We start from the raw sequence: 19432 nt of genomic DNA, 5'->3' as shown, positions 1-19432 counted from the left end.
AGGGAAAATTCAGATACCAGAAGACTATGCCAGATAGAATCACAGCATTTATTGCAAGCAGGAGTTTTCTCCCCTAAAGTCTTTGTCTAGTTATTGATGGTATGTAAGAAAGTTGATGATATTATATAATTAATGGCATTTCTTACTCTTAAATGCTGGAACAACCTGTGACTCAGACCTCAGACCTCACACATTCAACATTAATTGATGTCATATAGTCCCATACCTTTAAATACTCTCTAAAGGCTAATGTTACCCAGAATTCAGATCCCAACCCCTTCTCTGAGCTCCAGATTTCTATATCCAACTGCCTACATGACTTCTGCATCTGGATGTATTATAGGCATCACAAACAACATATGTGAAACCAAATTCTTTTTTGGTTTGCTTTTATTCAATTCAGTTTTATTGAGATTTATTCACATACCATACAATCATCGACAGTATACAATCAACTGTTCACAGTACTATCATGTAGTTGTGCACTGATCACCAAAATCAGTTTTTGAACATTTTCATTACACCCCCCAAAAAACAAAAATAGAATAAAAATATAAGTAAAAAAAAAAACACCCCAAACATCCCATTTTCCCCATGCTCCCTTATTATTCATTTAATTTTTGTCCCCATTTTTCTACTCATTTGTCCATTCACTGGATAAAGAGAGTGTGAGCCACAGGGTTTTCACAACCACACAGTCACACCATGTAAGTTATACAGTTACACAATTGTCTTCAAGAATCAAGACTGCTGGGTTGCAGTTCAACAGTTTCAAGTATTTCCTTCTAGCTATTCCAATACACTAAAAACTACAAAGGGATATCTACATAATGCATAAAAATAATCTCTAAAATGAGCTCTTGACTATATTTGAAATCTCTCAGCCACTGAAACTTTATTTTGTTTCATTTCTCTTCCCATTTTTGATCAAAAAGGCTTCCTCAATCCCACGATGCCAGGTCCAGGCTCTTCCCCAGAAGTCATGTCCCATTTTGTCAGGGAGATTTACACCCCTGGGAGTCATATCCCACGGAGCAGGGAGGGCAGTGAGTTCACCTGCCGAGTTTGAAATCAAATTCTTGATCCCACCCCCTTAACCAATATGTTCTTCACCCAGGCTTCCTGATCTTTCAAACCAGAGGCTTGGGCCAAAAACTTTGCAGTCATCCTCAATTCCTTTTTCTCTCATTCTCCACTCCCAATCCATCAGCAACAACAATCACTGTCTTTTTTTGAAATATATCCCAAATCGATTCACTTCTTTTTGCTTTGTTTCCATCCCAGCCCAAGGCCCCTTCGTGTCTCATCTGAACTACTTCTCTACCTCTCCAGCCTTTTCCTACCTGTTCTCTCTGCTATCCCTCTTGCTCCCAGTATCTGTTCTCAAAGCAGCCATGGTGACATTTGTAAAATGTAAATGTCACTGTCATTTCCTTTCAACCGTTTTCAATCAGACTTAGATAAAATGTAAACTTCTGAAATGATAGGCATAAAATTTGCCTCCAATTCTCATGTTTCTAAGCAAAGGAACTTCCAGTGAATACCCCTCAAGGCCTCTTTCTGCCTCCCACCCCTTTACTCCCTCATACCTCTCTTGGGAGCAGAGGGAATTTTCTGGCTGTTGAGCTTAGAGAAAGGAATTTAAATTCATACTTAAGGTCTTGGCTCCTGCTTTCCCCTCTGCATATAATACTCTTCCCTGAGGTATTGACATGGTTTACTCCCTTATTTCATTTATTAAGCCTCTACTCAAATTTTTACCTTTTCAGAAAGACCTGTTCTGGTCTCCCCTATCTAAAATAGTAATCCCTATCAATCTTATAGCTTTAATTTACTATATTTTTCTTCATAAAATTTATCATTATGGGATTTATATTATATATTAATTTATTTAGTTTATTATCTGTTTCTTACCTTATCCTAGAATATGAAAACTAATAGAGCAGGGTCTTTGTCTATTTTGCTCACAGTTGTATTCCTGGCACCTAGAACATAGTATATATGTAATAAATCTTTGTTGAATACATGAATTGTTTCAGTGGATTTTAATGAAAATATATCTATTTAGAGGAAGGAGGAATTTGGCCAATTAAACCCCACTCTTTGCTGTGACTAATCTCTATGCATAATTAGTGATTTTTTTCTGTATGTAAGTTTATCTTCTGTCATAAAAATATTTCTAAAAGAAATATTCTTTTGACAGATCTCAATGTGGCTTAAAAAAATAGTTTTAATGAGAAACCCTGTTAATCTAAAGAAAAACATTGTCCTAATTTGTCTACTTGCCCCTACCTTGTTTCCTATTTCCTACAATTTTGTAATTCTTTTAAAATAAATGATAATCTAGTACTGAATGCTTATGTAATAGAAAAATCATATTGTCTCTCTTTCTAAAATTATTTATGTCCCAGGGACTTGTTAAAATGAATATGGTTCTTTTTGCAAAGGTCCAATTATGAAAAGTTGCAGGAAGAAATCTTTTTGAGAAATCGGAAGACTGAGAGAGGTTGAACAGTTGTAAAACTCTCTGCTGATAAGGAAAGCAATCCTTGGAAAATCCTTCCAGCAAATTTTGGTATGTGTGGCCATCACCTTTACCGGTTGTGATTGTCTAACGAAGATGATGAAATCTTGAGCTCACAGTGATATGGAAAAGATGTCTCTAAGAGTAACCGAAATGAAACTCAAGCTTCAACTCCAAGTCAGTGGTTCTCAGTCCTAGCTTTATGTAAGAATAATCTGGGAAATCTGTTTAAAATATTGATGCCTACACCCCACTCAAAACTAATTAAATAAGAATCTAGTTATTGGAAAGCTTTCCAGGTGATACCAATGTGCAGCTGGGTTGAAAACTTCTACTATAATTGAAAGCAAATCTCAGCTACAAATAAACCTGGGTGAGTTTCACCTATTAGCTGATCACAGCATCAGGGTGAGAGTTGCTATAGTATTCAGGAAGCCCAGGAAAACATGGGAACAGATGTTGCCATTGGACAGCATAATTAGATTGGGATATAACCTACAGCAGTTGCTCCCATGGGGTGGTCCCCAGACCAGCAGTGTCAGCACACCCGGGAACTTGTTGGAAATACAAATTCTTAGGCCCTAGCCCAAACCTACTAAATCAGAAACTCTGAGGGTGGGGCCCAGTAATCCATGCTTTAAGTAGTCCTCCAGGTGATTTTGATGCACCCTCAAGTTACATGAGTCACCTGGGGATTTGTTACGTGCATCTTCTGACCCAAAGGTCTGGGATGGATTCAGATTCTGCTTTGCAAACATGCTTCCAGGTGATACTAATGCTGCGCAATGTCAGACCATACTTGGAATAGCAAGTGGCTAGAGGTCAAAATAAAAGAAACCTGCAGTTACCAAAAAGTCTGTGGTTCAGGTGGCAGTAGTATCATGCAAGGTTTAGGCTAAACTGAAAGTTGTGTGAATGAGATCTGTCGTCTTGGCTTAGTGTAGGAATAAGGTTTGACTAGCATTGGTGTGGATTTGGATCATGACTAAATTGTTAGCAGAATAATTTATAAGACTGGGCATTGCATCTCAAATTTGGTGGAATTGAATCTATACAGCATAACTAATGTAACCAGCACATCGTTGTTGATATGAGGACAGAAGCTTTCTGCCCCTTCCTCTGTTTTTTAAGCAATCTTTCTGGTATGGAAAGAGAAGGACCAACTGCAAGATGGGTTGCTTCCTGGTAGATGCAGGTTCTGGAAATTCTATGAACTGTAGAAAAAGGTCAGGTTCTCCAAGGGGCCCTCATAATTTTTAACTACCTCTTTTGCTACTTAATTTCTAAAATGCAGATCTGAGTATGCCACTTCAACCCTTCAGTGGCTCCTCATTGCTTTGGGAGACTGTCCAAAGTTCTTTACCTGGTTTATGAAGCCCTTTGTTATCTGGTTTTTACTTACCTCTCTGGCCTCATTTTTGACCATTCACTTTCCCATACCCCGTTGAGGTCTACCAACACTGAACTACTTTTGGTTTCTCAAATGAGCCCGGTTTCCTTTTGCCTTGGTTGACTGTTTGTTCATATTATTGTGTCTTCCTAGAACTCCTTTTACCCTTTCAACTCCCGCTAAATTTCCATCTCTTCACTAACAATCTGGATCTCACACCAGGCCCCACTTCCTCTTGGATGCATTTGCTGATCTCCATCTTCCCATGTTAGGAATTCCTCTCTGACGCTCTCCATAACAACTAATGTTTACCTGTCCACTTATCTGAATTCCCCTTTAAACTTTAACAGCAGGGATATATTTCAGTGTTGCTGTTTTATGCCTAGAACCAAGCAGGTGCTCAATAAATACTTGCAGAATAAAATAAATAAGTAAAAGTTATAGTAGTATATGATAGTAGAGGTATTGTCACCAGATAAACTGAAGTTTTCTGCAGGTATTTTTGATTTATACTTGTGTGAATCAATGAAACATTGTTTCAGAATAAGAATTATTCCAGTATGAGTGAAATCTCCTATTATGTTAAGCAATAATTTAGGTTCCTTTAATGGAAACGAGAGGTGATTTGTACTAACTATCCCCCTGAAGACAACTAGAAAAGCTGCACAAAATATTAAAAACATCTGCTCAAAGACATCTGAGAGCTTCCAAAGCAGTAAGGAATTGAGGGAACCATTGAGGAGGGAAGTTCAGAGACATAAGTCTTGAATTTGGGGCTGCATTTTTGTCAATTCCAAAATCATCAGCAGAGAATCCAAAAAGCTCTGTGGCACTTTTGACAGATTTATGAGGCCATGGGAACAAAACAGGAGTTCAGGAACCCTGAAGAGGAAAGATCCCAATAAACAATTCACATCTTGGATTGGAATCCTTAACAAAACCTTAATAAACCATAAATAGATAAAGCCCTCAAAATAACTGAATATCCAATTTTGAATCATCTCTACCCTCACCTAGGATTGCTGATGCCCCTAGTCTAGCTGCCTGCCAAAACCCAGTACAAAATCTCTAGAGAAGAGAAAATCATCTAGCACTTCAAATTATATCTACATTTTTCCAAATGCAATGTCCAGTTCCCAATAAAAAATAACCAGGAAGGTGAGGAAATAAGATGATGTGCCAAACCACGGAAAACAATAGACAATAAAAACAGAACCACATGGGATCCATAAAATAGCTACACTTAATATATTTAAAAAATTAAGAGTAATTTAGGACACATTTTATTTATCTTTGTATAAATTAATTGGGTTAGCTTTTAAAGTACAGCAGTGAATTTTAATACATGTTTTGCTATTATTTGTTGTTCTATTTTGTAGAAAAATCAGACAAGGTATATTAAAACTATGAGTGTTCCCAGGAATCTTATCTTTTAATTGAAATCACCAATATTTAAGGAACTTTGTTTCACTTCAAGGAACAGTACAAAACTACTACATGTGGAAGGTGACTTGAAGATGAGTAGCCTTAGATGCAAAAACCATAGCCTAGATATGCTGATACTTGAAGATATCAACATGTACTAGATCCTCTTCTTAATTTCTTCAACCAAATTTTATTTCTTTTGGCCTGGGTTATACTGATTCTTGTTTAAATTCCTGAAATTTTCCTGAGTTTTTGCTGATTTGTTCCCTCTGGATGGATCAAACCAAATTTACTTGGTCTTTCAATCTTGGAAATATACACCTCTTTGGTTTTACAATTTAGACTTTGACTTTGTCTCTGGCCTCAGACTTCACAGACAACCAGACTTACACTTGACTCAAAAGAAACATTATTCAACTATCAGCGGGTTATACTGTGATTAACACAGATTCACTGATGCCTTTTTGAACTACTTAGGAAATGGTCTTATCAAACAAGAGAGGGGTAGTAACAGTATCATCCTGGAAAATATTGCCATAAAATGTATTGCATATTGCCTTTAAATATATCTAATGTGTCATCAGTCCCACATTATACTGTTACAAAATGGCATATATATATATAATGTTTCCCTTCCCCATGTTCCCAACATCCCTTCTATGTTTCTGTGTATTATTAAAATATTTCATTTCAATATGAATAATTCTATAAGTGATTTTGAAATAAAGTTATGGGCTATATCTACATAAATAAAACAAACATATATAAGAAGTTTGTGACAAAACTGAATTATATAAACCACTATTATATATTTATTTATTTTAATTTACATTTATTTATTTGTCCTAGAAACAAACCACTTTTTTCTTAGGGAGCCACAATGGAAGCTGTTCTGATTTCCCCAGTAAATCATAAATAGCAAAAGTCTTATCAAGCTGTGTTTTGTGTTACAATCAAAATGCTCACAAGCAAAATGATGGATATTAGCTACAATAGTTCACATGATCTTGTTTTATTTTAGCTCTAGACTTCTTTGTTCAACTGCCTCCCAGACACCACCACCTGAACATCTCACAGGCATCTTATGCTCAACTTATTCAATATTAAATTCAGCTCTTCTCACGCTACTCATCATATCCTCCCCAGTATGCTTTCCGTTATATGTTCTCTACCTAAGTACAAATCTCCATAATGCACCTAGCCACCAAAGCTGGGAAATTTAAAATCATCCTACTGAATGGGATAGTGGTAAAGGACATAGGCTCTGAAATCAGGCTGCTAGGGTTTAAATCCAGCTTCTGCCACTTGTTAGCTGTGAGACCTTAGGTATGTTATCACCAAGGTGTGGGGTTGTCATCTGTAAAATTGCACTTAACACATTGCATAATGATATAGGAACAGTATCCTCACTACTACCAATATCTAGTGGATTTTAAGTTCTAATGATTTTACATCTCAGTGCTCCTTTTGTCTAGCCCCTCCTCTACATTTCTGATACCTGAAGAAATTATATAGCATTGCACATGTATGCAACACCAGAGAAAGAACATGTGGGACATGTTCAGGTTATCCCTTGTAACTACACAGAGAAACTACCTTACTTGGTCTTCTAGGCAGGTTTTTTCTTGTATTACATCACTTGAAGATTGAGATAAATCCTGACATTAATTTGGGGCTAGCTAGTAGAGCTCAAGAAAAGTGGTTTTTTGTTTTTGATTTTTTTTAAATTCAGAATTGTAGTTACCATCTGCACTAAAGAAATGTTATAATAAATATCTTATAAATTAGGAATATGTAGAATTCTAATCTAGTATATTTTAACTGATAACCATTATTAAATATACATGTATTTGGCAAAGCTTACATTCAATATAGATTGCATAATCTAAAACAAATCAAGAGCTTTAAAACTCCAAGTTGAAAGTTTGAGATAATTATAATAGTTACCTTTTTTGTTTTTTAATGCCATATGATTTATCTTCTGTGTTAAATGTGGATGTAGCAATATTCTGTTCAAATTCCAACTGAAAATCAAATGTCAGTGGAGTAACCAAAGTCATTTTGCTTCCTCCGTTCTGAAGCCTGTTTTTCTGCAACAAAGCAGAAGTATAACATTATGGAAAAAAATGAATAAATTTCATCTTGGGAAAATCTTGTGTGGAAAGGACAAAAATTAATCTCAGCACATACACACACCTGTGCGCACACACATAAAACACAAGGAATTTCTATGACAAGCCGTAAGAGAAAAAATATTCTAGACTGTAAATTGGGGACACTGAATACCAACCTTTTTTATGCCATTGCTGTGTGACCTGAGCCCCTCATTTCCCACCTATGAGATGAGAGGTTGGACTAGGTGACCCTTAAGGCTCCCTCCTAACTCAAGCTTGGAATTTAAGGAAAGACCTGTATGTTAAGCAAAGACATACTTGATGCATACAGTTTTTGGAACCATAGCAGGCATGTCTCTCTGATCTGCCCGTTTTCCTTAGTCCACACATATGGTGAATCATGACAGTGTTTGTTCAGTCCCATGAGCCAAACATAAAGCTAAGAAAGCAATCAAAAGAGGATCTTGTTAAAATATTGTACAGAAGGAATAAAGAGTTAAAAAAGAATTAGGAAACTGAAAGTTTGCTCTAAAAATTTATCTCAGAGCACAGCACAGCACAGATGAAGAGATGAAAAAACAAGGCAAGTCAAAAGCAATGGGAACTTTGGCTTCTGCTAGTGACGAATTAAGTGCTATGGGAATTGCCCTCCTGCTGTAAAGAACTAGGAAACTAGACAAAGTATAGGCAACAACTGTGTTCAGCCATCAGAAAACAGGCAGAGCAGGGCCATGATGCCTGAAAGAAAGGAAACAAATGATGTGAACCCTACAATAGCCCAACTACCTCCCTGGAGGCAGATTTCAGGCTGAGTTAAAGGGATGGGGAAACCAAAGCAAACCTTGTGATTTGGGCCTTGCTGAGTTTGAGGCAAATATTGAACCAGGAATCTTTGCAATTATCCCAGAGAAATGAAAACATACGTTCACACAAAAAGTTGTACATAAATATTTATAGCAGCTTTATTTTTAATAGCAAAATACAGAAAACCAAATGTCCTCTGTGGGGCAAATGGTTGAAACTCTGTGCATCCATATAATGAAATACTATTCAGAAATAAAAGGGATTGATTCATACAAAAATCTGGATAGATCTCCAGGGTATCATGCTTTCTGAAAAAAAGTCAATCTCAAAAGTTTATTAGCTAAATGATTCCATTTATATAACATTCCTGAAATGACAAACTTATAGAGATGGAAAATAGTTTAGTGGTTGCCAGAGATAGACAGAGGAGTGGGGTGGGGTTAGGGGTGTGAATACAAAGAAATAGCCTGAGGATGTTCTTTTGTGAAATGGTGCTGTATTTTGATTGTGGTGGTGGTTACAGAAATCTATAGATGAGATAAAACTGCCTAGAACTCTACATAAACACAACACACACAAATTAATGCAGGTTAAAAAAATGGTGACAAGTGAATGAGGTCTTTAGTTAAGAGTAATGTACCAATGTCAGTTTCCTATTTTTGATATTATACTAAGACTATACAAGATGTCACCATTGGGGGAAGATGGGTGAAGGGTACATTAGACTTTTTGTAACACTTTTGCAAATTTCAGTGAGTCTGTAATTATTTCAAAATAAGAAGTTTTTTAAAAAAGCAATTTCCCAGGAGAGGAGGGCAAGATGGTGGCATAGAGAGGAGTGGAATTTACTAAGTCCCCTAGAATAACTAATAAACAACCAAGAACAACTAGTAAATAATCTTGAATAACTGCTGGGGGACAACCGTAACTGTCCACACATCCTACACCAACTTGGACTGGGAAGAATGCCTGTCATGGCAGCATAAAATCTCTAAGTAAAAACTGCTGAACCATGCCGGGGGCCCCTTCCTTCCACGGCAGGAAAAACCTTGTTGTGGTAGAAAGCAGCACTCTTTGAGCAAGTGAATATAGCTGAGGCCACTTCCAACTGTGGTTTTAATTAACAAATGTGGACTGCTGAATACAAGCTACAAACCCCCAATAAGCAGACAGAGCTTTTAGCGATGACAGACTTTAAAGAACAAGAAGACTCATCTGTCCCAGTAGGGGGAGCCCAGAAGACCAGGTGTTACCACTGGCCAACGAGTGAAACTGGGGGGCCATGTACTGGCTCTAAAAGGTGGCTTTCTGTCCCTTTTTCTCTCTTTCAACCTGAGGGGCCCAATGGAGAGAGCCTCAGCCATTTTCAGTGGAGAGAACCTCAACCATTTAAAATTTGCAGTGCTCTGACCCAGACAGGGGTGGAGATAACAGAGTCAGAGAGACAACAATTCACATGCACATGATAACTCCTTAGGGGGTGTATCTTCCCTAAGAGGAAGAAAGTAGAGCCCATCTCTGCTACTGATCTTCCCTTCAGAACCAGACCCCAGAGCCTGGGGGAAAACAGCCAAAACAGAAACTAAAACACCACACCTCCTTACACCAATTGGGAGCAACAGGCTGACAGGAGTCACCTGTTGGGCAGGTTAGGAAAAGCACAGCAACTAGAGACCTCACAGGAAACTTGGTCAATCTATAAGAAACATCTGCAGGGAGACTTAAGACTGAATATAACCCCACTCTGAGATCTGAACCTGTTAAGGTCTGGGAAAATCTGATTGGGGTAACCAAGGAAACCAGATGCCTAGAAAACAGAAAACTACAATCTACACTAGGAAAAATGAAGATATGGCCCAGTCAAAGGAACAAACTTAGACATCAGTCAAGATACAGTTTAGATATTATTTCACTTTAATGAAACAATCTATTAAAGATTTTCAAAGAAATATGCTAAATCAAATAAAAAAACAAATCAATGAGTTCAAGGAAGATATGGCAAAAGAGATGAAGGCTATAAAGAAAACACTGGGTGAACGTAAGGTAGAAATTGAAAGTTTGAAAAAACTCCTGGCAGAAACTATGGAAATGTAAGGCAAAACACAAGAGATGAAAATAACAATGGAGACATACAACAGCAGATCTCAAGAGGAAGAAGAAAACACTCAGGAACTGAAGAACAAAACACCTGAAATCCTACAACACAAAAGAACAGACAGGGAAAAGAATGGAAAAATATGAGCAACATCTCAGGGAAATGAATTACGACATGAAGCACATGAATGTAAGTGTCATGGGTGTCCCAGAAGGAGAAGAGAAGGGAAAAGGGGCAGAAGCAATAATAGAGGAAATAATCAATGAAAGTTTCCCATCTCTTATGAAAGACATAAAATTACAGATCCAAGAAGCGAAGCATACCCCAAACAGAATAGATCTGAATAGACCTACATGAAGATGCTAAGTAATCAGACTATCAGATGTCAAAGACAAAGAGAGAATCCTAAAAGCAGCAAGAGAAAAGCAATCCATCACAATACAAAGGAAACTTGATAAGACCATGTGCAGATTTTTCAGTAGAAACCATGGAGGCAAGAAGGAAGTGGTGTGATATATTTTTTCAGTTTTCTGAAAGAGAAAAACTGCCAACCAAGAATCCTATATCCAGCAAAACTGTCCATCAAATATGAGGGAGAGTTTAAAATATTCTCTGACAAGCAGACAATGAGAAAGTTTGTGAACAGGATACCTGCGCTACAGGAAATACTAAAGGGAGCACTGCAGACAGATAGGAAAAGACCAGAGTGAGAGGCTTGGAATACAATTTTAGGTGATGGTAGCACAGCAATGTAAGTACACTGAACAAAGATGACTGTGAGTATGGTTGAAAGAGGAAGGTTAGGAGCATGTGAGACATGAGAAGGAAAGAGGAAAGATAAAGACTGGGACTGCATAGCTCAGTGAAACCTAGAGTGCTCAACAATTGTGATAAAATGTGCAAATGTGTTTTTACATGAGAGAGAACAAATGAATGTTAACCTTGCAAGGTGTTAAAAATAAGGGTGGTATTGGGGAAAAAATGCAATCAATGCAAACCAGAGACTATAGTTAACAGAAACATTGTATTATGCTTCCTTTAATGTAACAAAGGCAATATACCAAAGCTAAATGCCTATAAGAGGGGGACATAAGGGAGATGTATGGGACTCTTGGCATTGGGGATGTTGTCTGACTCTTTTATTCTACTTTAATTTAATGCTATCTTTCCTTTTTTTTAATTAGAAATTTTATTTTGAGATAAATTCAAACTTACAGGAACAGTTGCAAAAACAGTACAAACCCCATATATAGAACTCCAGCATACCCTGACCCCCTCCTCCGATACCCTGATCCACCACCTTTAACCTCCTGTCACACTACCATTTCTTTCTTCCTTTCCCTCCCTCCCTCCCTCCCTCTGTCCCTTCCTATCATCCATCTACTGCTCTGTCTTCTGAACATATGAGAGCAAGCTGCACACATTCTTGAAAAAACAATATAATTCATATATACATTTCCCATGAACAAGAACATTCTTTTATGCAATCCCATTAAACGCAGCTAAGAAGTTCAAGAAATTCAACCTTGATACAAAGCTTACATTCTATGTTTCCTTTTTTTTTTCCTTATGTCCCATCTGTGTCCCTTTGAGCCTCCTGCCCTCCATCCTCAGATCCCATCTAGGATCTTCCTTGGCATTTAATTGTCATCTCTTTAGATTGTCTTTTTTTTTTTTTTCAATTGTGGAAACATACATACAGCCTAAATCTTCCCATTCCACCCCCTCCCTAGCATTCCATTAGTGGGATTAATCACATTTAGAATGTTGCAATGCTATCACCTTCCCACCATCCTTTTCTAGAAGTTTCCCTTCACCCCAAACAGAAACCCTACATTCAACTTAACTCCCCATTGCCCCTTTCCCCACTTCTTGGAACCCCTACTCTACTTTTCATCTCTATGGTAATATTCTCTGATACTTTCTTTGTGTTTACTGTGGGGCTTAAATTTAACATCTTAAATCTATATCAATCTTGTTTTTCTTTGATACCAACTTAACTTCAGTATGACACATAAACTATGTTCCTATACTCCCTCATTCCCCCACTTTTATGTAGTTCTTGTCAATAATTACATATTTTACATTGAGTCCAAAACCACTGATTTATCATTACAGTTTATGTATTTTAGATCCTGTAGGAAGTAAACAGCAGAGTTACAAATCAAAAATGCAGTAGTATTGGTATTTATATTTACCATGTGATCTTTAGTGGTACGCTTTATTTCTTCATGTAGTTTCAGTCAATTGTTTATTGTCCCTTCCTTTCAGCCTGCTCAACTCCCTTTAGCATTTGTTATAGGACTGATCTACTGGTGGTGAAGTCCCTCAGCTTTTTTCTCTGTCAGTAGGGCTCCCTTTAGTATCTGAAGTAGGGCAGGTCTTTTATTAGCAAAATCTCTCAGCATTTGTTTGTCTGTGAAAAATGTAAGCTCTCCCTCAAATTTGAAGGAGAGTTTTGCTGGATAAAGTATTCTTGGTTGGAAATTTTTCTCTCCCAGAATTTTAAATATGTTATGCCACTGCCTTCTCACCTCCATGGTGGCCACTGAGTAGTCACTACTTAGTCTTATGTTGTTTCCTTTGTATGTGGTGAATTGCTTTTCTCTTGCAGCTTTCAGAACTTGCTCCTTCTCTTCAGTATTTGACAGTCTGATCAGAATACGTCTTGGAGTGGGTTTATTTGGATTTATTCTATTTGGAGTTCGCTGGGCATTTATACTTTGTGTATTTATATTGTGTAGAAGGTTTGGGAAGTTTTCCTCAACAATTTCTTTGGATACTCTTTCTAGATCTTTACTCTTCTCTTCCCCTTCTGGGATACCAATGAGTCTTAAATTTGGACGTATTATTTTATCTATCATATCCCTGAGATCCATTTTGATTTTTTCGATTTTTTTCCCCATTCTTTCATTTTCTGTTCTGTGGTCCTCGAGGAGGCTGAGTTGTTGTTCAACTTCCTCTAATCTTGTATTATGAGTATCCAGAATCTTTTTAATTTGGTCAACAGTTTCTTGTATTTCCATAAGGTCTATTTTTTTATTTACTCTTGCAATTTCTTCTTTATGCTCTTCTAGGGTCTTCTTCATGTCCTTTATATCCTGTGCCATACTCTTCTTCATGTCCTTTATATCCTGAGCCATGCTCTTGTTGCCTGTCTGTAATTCTTTGATTAATTGTGCCAAGTACTGCGTGTCTTCTGATCTTTTGATTTGGGTGTTTTGGTTTGGGTTCTCCATATCATCTGGTTTCATCATATGCTTTAAGATTTTCTGTTGTTTTTGGCCTCTTGGCATTTGCTTTACTTGATCCCTAATTTGACAGAACTGCAGCTTGGTGGCATACACTTTCTCTAACTAACTAGCAGATGGTGTCTGTGAGTCACCTATTCCCCTCAAGTCAGTTCTCCCCCACTTTGTCTTTGTGGTGTGTGGGGGTCTGATTCTTGTGGGGTTGAATTGGTGCACCAAGTTTGGGTGTGTTGCTGGTGCTGTCTGCCCTGAATGTGAGGCATGTGTCTGGGTAGTTAGGCAGGCAGGGTAGCTTTAATAATCAAACCTCCTAGGTGTTCCCGGAGATTTAAGGCTGTTGCAGGAGCCTAAGCCTTCCTTTCAGTCTTCCACCAATTGTCTCTGCCACTGACCCACAAGTCCTTGGTATTCGCATAGGGTCCCTGGGATTTCTGAGCAGTTCCCCCTTCCCAGCTGTGCTCTTCCAGGACCTCTGCTGAGGGAGGGCCATGCCACATCACTAGTGTGCACCAGCCCTCCAGGGAAGCCCTGGGTCACTGGGCCATGCAGGGGCGCTCCCAGCCCGCTTCAAAGATGGTTGAATGGGACGCGTTAACTTCCCCCTTTTTGCACAGCTCCACCCTCCCAGCTCTGGGACAATCAGCCATGGGTGTATTAAAGGCCACTGTCCACGGCCGATATTATGGTTTGTGTGTAGTGCTGCGGGAAAGATTTCCCATCACACTGGGTTTCTTGGTGCAGCTCTGGGCTGTGGGTCTGGCCCAAGGCAGGAGCATCCCCCACCCGCTGGGGAGATGGCTGCAAGGAATGCAGTTTTTTTCTCCTTTTGGCTCCCTTCTGCTCCTCTGTTCTTGAGACAATCAGCAGCAGGTGTGGGAAGGGGTATCTTCCACGCCAGACACTGAGGTGTTAGCCCAGCCCGCTCCTGCCATGCTTTACTGCGCAGCTCTCCCCGTTGTATCTGCAGCCACTCCCAGGCTTTTTTTTTTAAAAGAACTAGTCCATTTCCAAATGCCAGCCCACCATTTCCCCACACCGCAGTGCGGCCATGGGACTTTCAGCCAGTTCACTCACTCATTTCAGAATGCAGGCTCCTGGTGTCACCAAATGCACGTTCCCTGTGGATTCAACAGAGCTTGTCCAGCTGGTGCATCACTGGAAGTGGTGTTCTGGGTCACTTTCTGGTTTTTATCTAGTATTTTTCACAGAGATGTTTTTTTGCCCTGTCTCACCTAGCTGCCACCTTAGGTTCTTTTTAACTTTCCTTTTGTTGATTTTTAGCTGTAATGTGTTTTTCTTCTCTCTGCTTTTCTTTTTCTTTTGTCTCTCTACCTTCTTGGACTCTTACTCCTTTTGGAAGAAATGGAGATGTCCTTATATACATAGTGGTGATGGTGGTGAATCCCTGTGACTATGCAGGGAACCATCAAAAAGCATGGTGGATGAACAAAACCATCTTTAAAAAAATGGGTTGATGAAGAAACCTTGAGAACACTATACTGAGTGAAATAAGTCAGACTTAAGGACAAATATTGCATCGTCTCACTGATATGAACTAATTATAATATGTAAACTTATAGACATGAAATATAAGTTACCAGGATATAGAACGATGCTGAAGAATGGAGAGCAGTTGCTTATTATAAGGAGAATATTCAACTAGGTTGAACTTAAGTATTTGGAAATGGACAGAGGTGATGGTAGCACGTTATTGTGAGAATAACTAATAGTGCTGAATGGTGTGTGAATGTGGTGGATAAGGGAAGTTTAGAGTCACATATGTAACTGGAGGGAAAGCTGGAGGTTAAAAGATGGGAATGTATAAAACAGTGAATCTTGTGGTGGACAATGTCCATGATTAACTGTACAAATATTAGAAATCTCTTTCATGAACTAGAACAAATGTGTGACACTATAACTAGAAGTTAATAATAGAGGGATATATAGGGAAAAATGTATACCTATTGCAAACTATGTACTACAGTTAGTAGTATTTTAACGTTCTTTCATCAACAGTAACAAATGTACTATACCAATACTATGAGTCAATAATGGAGGGGAGTTGGTTAGGGGTATGGGAGGATTTGAGTTTTCTTTTTTTGTCTTTATTTCTTTTCTGGAGTAATGAACATATTCTAAAAATTGAAAAATATTAATTGTGGTGATGAACACACAGCTGTATGATGGTACCATGGGCAATTGATTGTGCACTTTGGATCTTTGGATAATTGTATGGTATGTGAACAATCTCAATAAAATTAAATTTAAAAAAAGAAAAAAAAGCAATTTGCCAAGTGATTTATATATTATCTCATTTGGGTTATTAAAAAAGGAAACAGAGAAAATTTACCTACACATATATATGTGTGTATACATGTGTATTTATTTATATTATGAATATGTATATATAAAGATAAATGTCTCTCTGTATATATACATATATGTAAAATTGTGTAAGAGCATAAAAAAGATGTAGATGGTTCATCCCCACCTGCTAACAATTGCTTGACTCAGGAAAGATTGGAAGGAAGAGGTTAAAGATTATTAATTAATTTTTTATACAGCTCTATATATTGCTTGAATTATTTCCAAAAGCACGTTTTAATTTTATAATTTAAAAAATAAGAAAAGGTTTAAAAGATGATTAAAAAAACTTTTAAAAGAATTTCCAGAGAATATTCTACTAGTAGCACACAAACCATACCTAGTAACACAAAATTAGAAAATGCATGAAATATGCTTTACAAAAAGGAAGCACTCAATAGAATTTAAGTATTATTACTAATAATAACATAAAAATTTAATGACAAATGAAGTTTATATCTCTTTATATTTTCTAAAGTATATTACATTTAATTTTAAACAAAAAAAATTTAAAAAGGAATGAACTTTGGGATGTCTAAGTCTAATGTGTTTGCTTTTGCAAGTTGCCCCTGGTTTGCTATTTCAATACTTTGATAGCAATAATAGAATGAACTTGAATAAGTTCATTTTCCAAATGAGAAAATGAGAGAAAAGAAAATCAAATTATTATTCAAGCATTAACATTTTAATTTTCAGTTTCATGAAAAAGTTCATTCACTTTAGAGTTCCTCTCTGTGATGCTCCTTATGTATTTACATTGTCATATTATTTCTGCAAGCTATTATATGACCAAAATGAACTTTATATATACCTCACTGGTTTACATTGTTATATTATTTTGCAAGTTGTTATGTAACCAAAATGAAATTGCTTATATACACCAAATATATGGTTTTAAAAACTATGTTCCTCTATTAATATTCTATATTGACTTTTATGAGAGTCTTGCCTTTTATAATTTAATTTCTATGAGTTTTTAAAATGAAGTTTAATTATTATTAATTGGTAATTATGCCAAATGTTATCTTCCTTTTAATAAGCCAACTAACAGCTTTTTATATGTTAACATATGCGCTGGTTTGGATGTATTATGTCCCCCAAAACACCATTATATTTGATGCAGTCTTGTGTGGGCAGGAAACCTATTGTTGTTGATTGGGTTGGAGACTTCTAATTGGATGTTTCTGTGGAGATGTGATCACTAAACTATGGGCGAGATCTTTCATCGGATAATTTCCTTGGAGGTGTGGCCCTGCCCATTCATCATGGGCTTTGGTTAGTTTACTGGAACACTATATAAGCTCAGACAGAAGGAGCAGGCTTGTTACAGCCAAGAGGGACATTTTGAAGAATGCACAGAAGCTGAGAGAGTAGCTGCAGATGAGAGACAGTTTGAAGATGGCCATTGAAAGCAGATTCTTGCTCCGGAGAAGCTAAGAGAGAACAAACACCCCAAGAGCAACTAAGAGTGACATTTTTGAGGAACTGCAGCCTAGAGAGGAATGTCCTGGGAGAAAGCCATTTTAAAATCAGAACTTTGGAGCAGACTCCAGCCACGTGCCTTCCCAGCTAACAGGAGTTTTCTGGATGCCATTGGCCATCCCCCAGTGAAGGATTGTTGATGTGTTACCTTGGGCACTTATGGCCTTAAGACTGTTACTGTGTAACCAAATAAACCCCCTTTATAAAAGCCAGTCCATTTCTGGTGTTTTGCATTCTGGCAGCATTAGCAAACTAGAATAACATATAAGTAAGTACTACAAGAGTAGCTACACTTAATATTTGGCTGGTTAGGATTTTTTTTTTTTATCTTAAGCAGGTTAAGTACATATCATAACCAAATATGGCAGCTATAGAGAAGTTATCTTGTATATTTCATTAATTCTTCATAGAATCCAATTAGGTATATGATTCTTTCAACAAATAAAATTTGCTTTTTACAAATTAGTTTATATCTTCATATGAATGCATCATTAACGAAGAAAGCAAAAATAAATACTCATATTTGAAATGTTAATTTTTTAGATAGTTGTACTTTCGAACCTTTGCTCTTATGGCCGAGAGTATCTTTGCTTGCTGATTCAGGATATGTAACTTTTCTAAGGCTTTTTCTGCCATGGTCAGTCAGTAAAATCCTGTTTAAAAAAGAGGAGGAAGGAGAAATCTCCATATTAATTCAAATTTAAATACATAACGGATTATTTATGCATAAGTTAAGAAAGGAACTACCTTTACATTACTGCTTTAGGTAAACCATAGAATTTTGTAACAGGAAGAAATTATACAGGCATCCAAATTTTTTCAATAAAAGATCATATATTCAGAAATCCCACATGTGTGTTAGCCCAAGAAAATTTTAAATTTTTGATAAGGGGTAGCTGGAGAAAGTTCAAGATTACTATATAAAAACTGGGTGGTTCTAATACTTGAAGCAAGGGTATTTGGCTTGATTTATGTCTGTTTTCTTTTTGTCATGACATAATTTCCATGAAAGTAGACTGAGCTCACATTTACTTAAGGAATTGCATTCAAATTAAATTGGTCAATAATCCAAGACTATTAATATACTTCTTATCAGGCAATCAGTCACACAGAAGGAGCAGCAACTAAGCTGGGTAGGTCCTATTGCCACAATAGTTCATATTTTCTAGTCAATTAATATTGCTGAAAATCTCATCTAGGTCAGGTGGTCCATATTAGCCTTGGGGAGCTGTGAATTGGATATCAGGACCATATCTGATTTATTTTCATTCTCAGATGAGAAAAGTAAAGGCCACAAACTATCTTCTCAATGTAATACAAATAGCTAGGAGCAACCTGGAGGCAAGAATCCAGGAACACAAACCCAGAGCTCCCTTTATTTTATTTACTTGTTTTTAATTTGAGTGAATGACTATTCACTTAATATATTTTTCTGAATGAACTGTATGGGCTCCAGTGGTATTTAAGTGGAAATGTTATATGGTTCAAAGAAAGTACTGAATTCATCAATATTTTTAATGAACATCAGTGTCAACAATAAGGTCCTTTCTAGCTCAAAAAAACTATATTTCTCCCATTTTGTATATTATTTGATCAAAATTACACAGAGATGACAATGCATGCAAAGCCAAAGATGCAGAATCCTATGTCAAAAGCTTACACTATTTTGAACTTGGTTTCTTTCAGCTTTCTTTTCCACTCTTTTCCTTTACCATATATTGCCCTGAGTGTGAGTTCTTGGTGCTCTCATGGTACCTTCACATCCCAGCATGCCCTCTGCCATGTTGCTACATCCAAGAACTCCACCTCCATCCCATGATGTATTCCAAAGCGTCAAAGACAGAGGAAATTCTGGGCCATAAGGATACAGGCAGATAATGTGTCTTGTTAGGAACCACGTAACTTAGTTGCAGGTTGGGAAGGGGAGACCCAGGGCAAGGGATTGGCATGATAGGAATGCCTCAGACTCTCTAGGTCTTTGAA

At 37.2% G+C, this 19432-nt stretch overlaps 1 protein-coding gene across 1 annotated transcript in view; it reads right to left on the bottom strand.

Moving 5' to 3' along the window:
- Window positions 1-19432, bottom strand: part of C2H1orf141 (chromosome 2 C1orf141 homolog) — a 232878-nt gene that overhangs the window by 43944 nt on the left and 169502 nt on the right. The window contains exons 3-4 of the mRNA XM_037826951.1: window positions 18011-18102; window positions 7287-7429 (exon numbers count right to left, since the gene is read on the bottom strand). Coding sequence (XP_037682879.1) covers window positions 7287-7429; window positions 18011-18085 — 218 coding nt within the window. The 5' untranslated portion in view covers window positions 18086-18102. The remainder of the gene's footprint in view (window positions 1-7286; window positions 7430-18010; window positions 18103-19432) is intronic.

The sequence above is a fragment of the Choloepus didactylus genome, chromosome 2 (genome assembly GCF_015220235.1).
Source record: "Choloepus didactylus isolate mChoDid1 chromosome 2, mChoDid1.pri, whole genome shotgun sequence".
In the NCBI taxonomy this organism is placed as follows: domain Eukaryota; kingdom Metazoa; phylum Chordata; class Mammalia; order Pilosa; family Megalonychidae; genus Choloepus; species Choloepus didactylus.
Note: the sequence above shows the minus strand (reverse complement) of the source record. Positions and strands in the feature narration are given on the sequence as shown.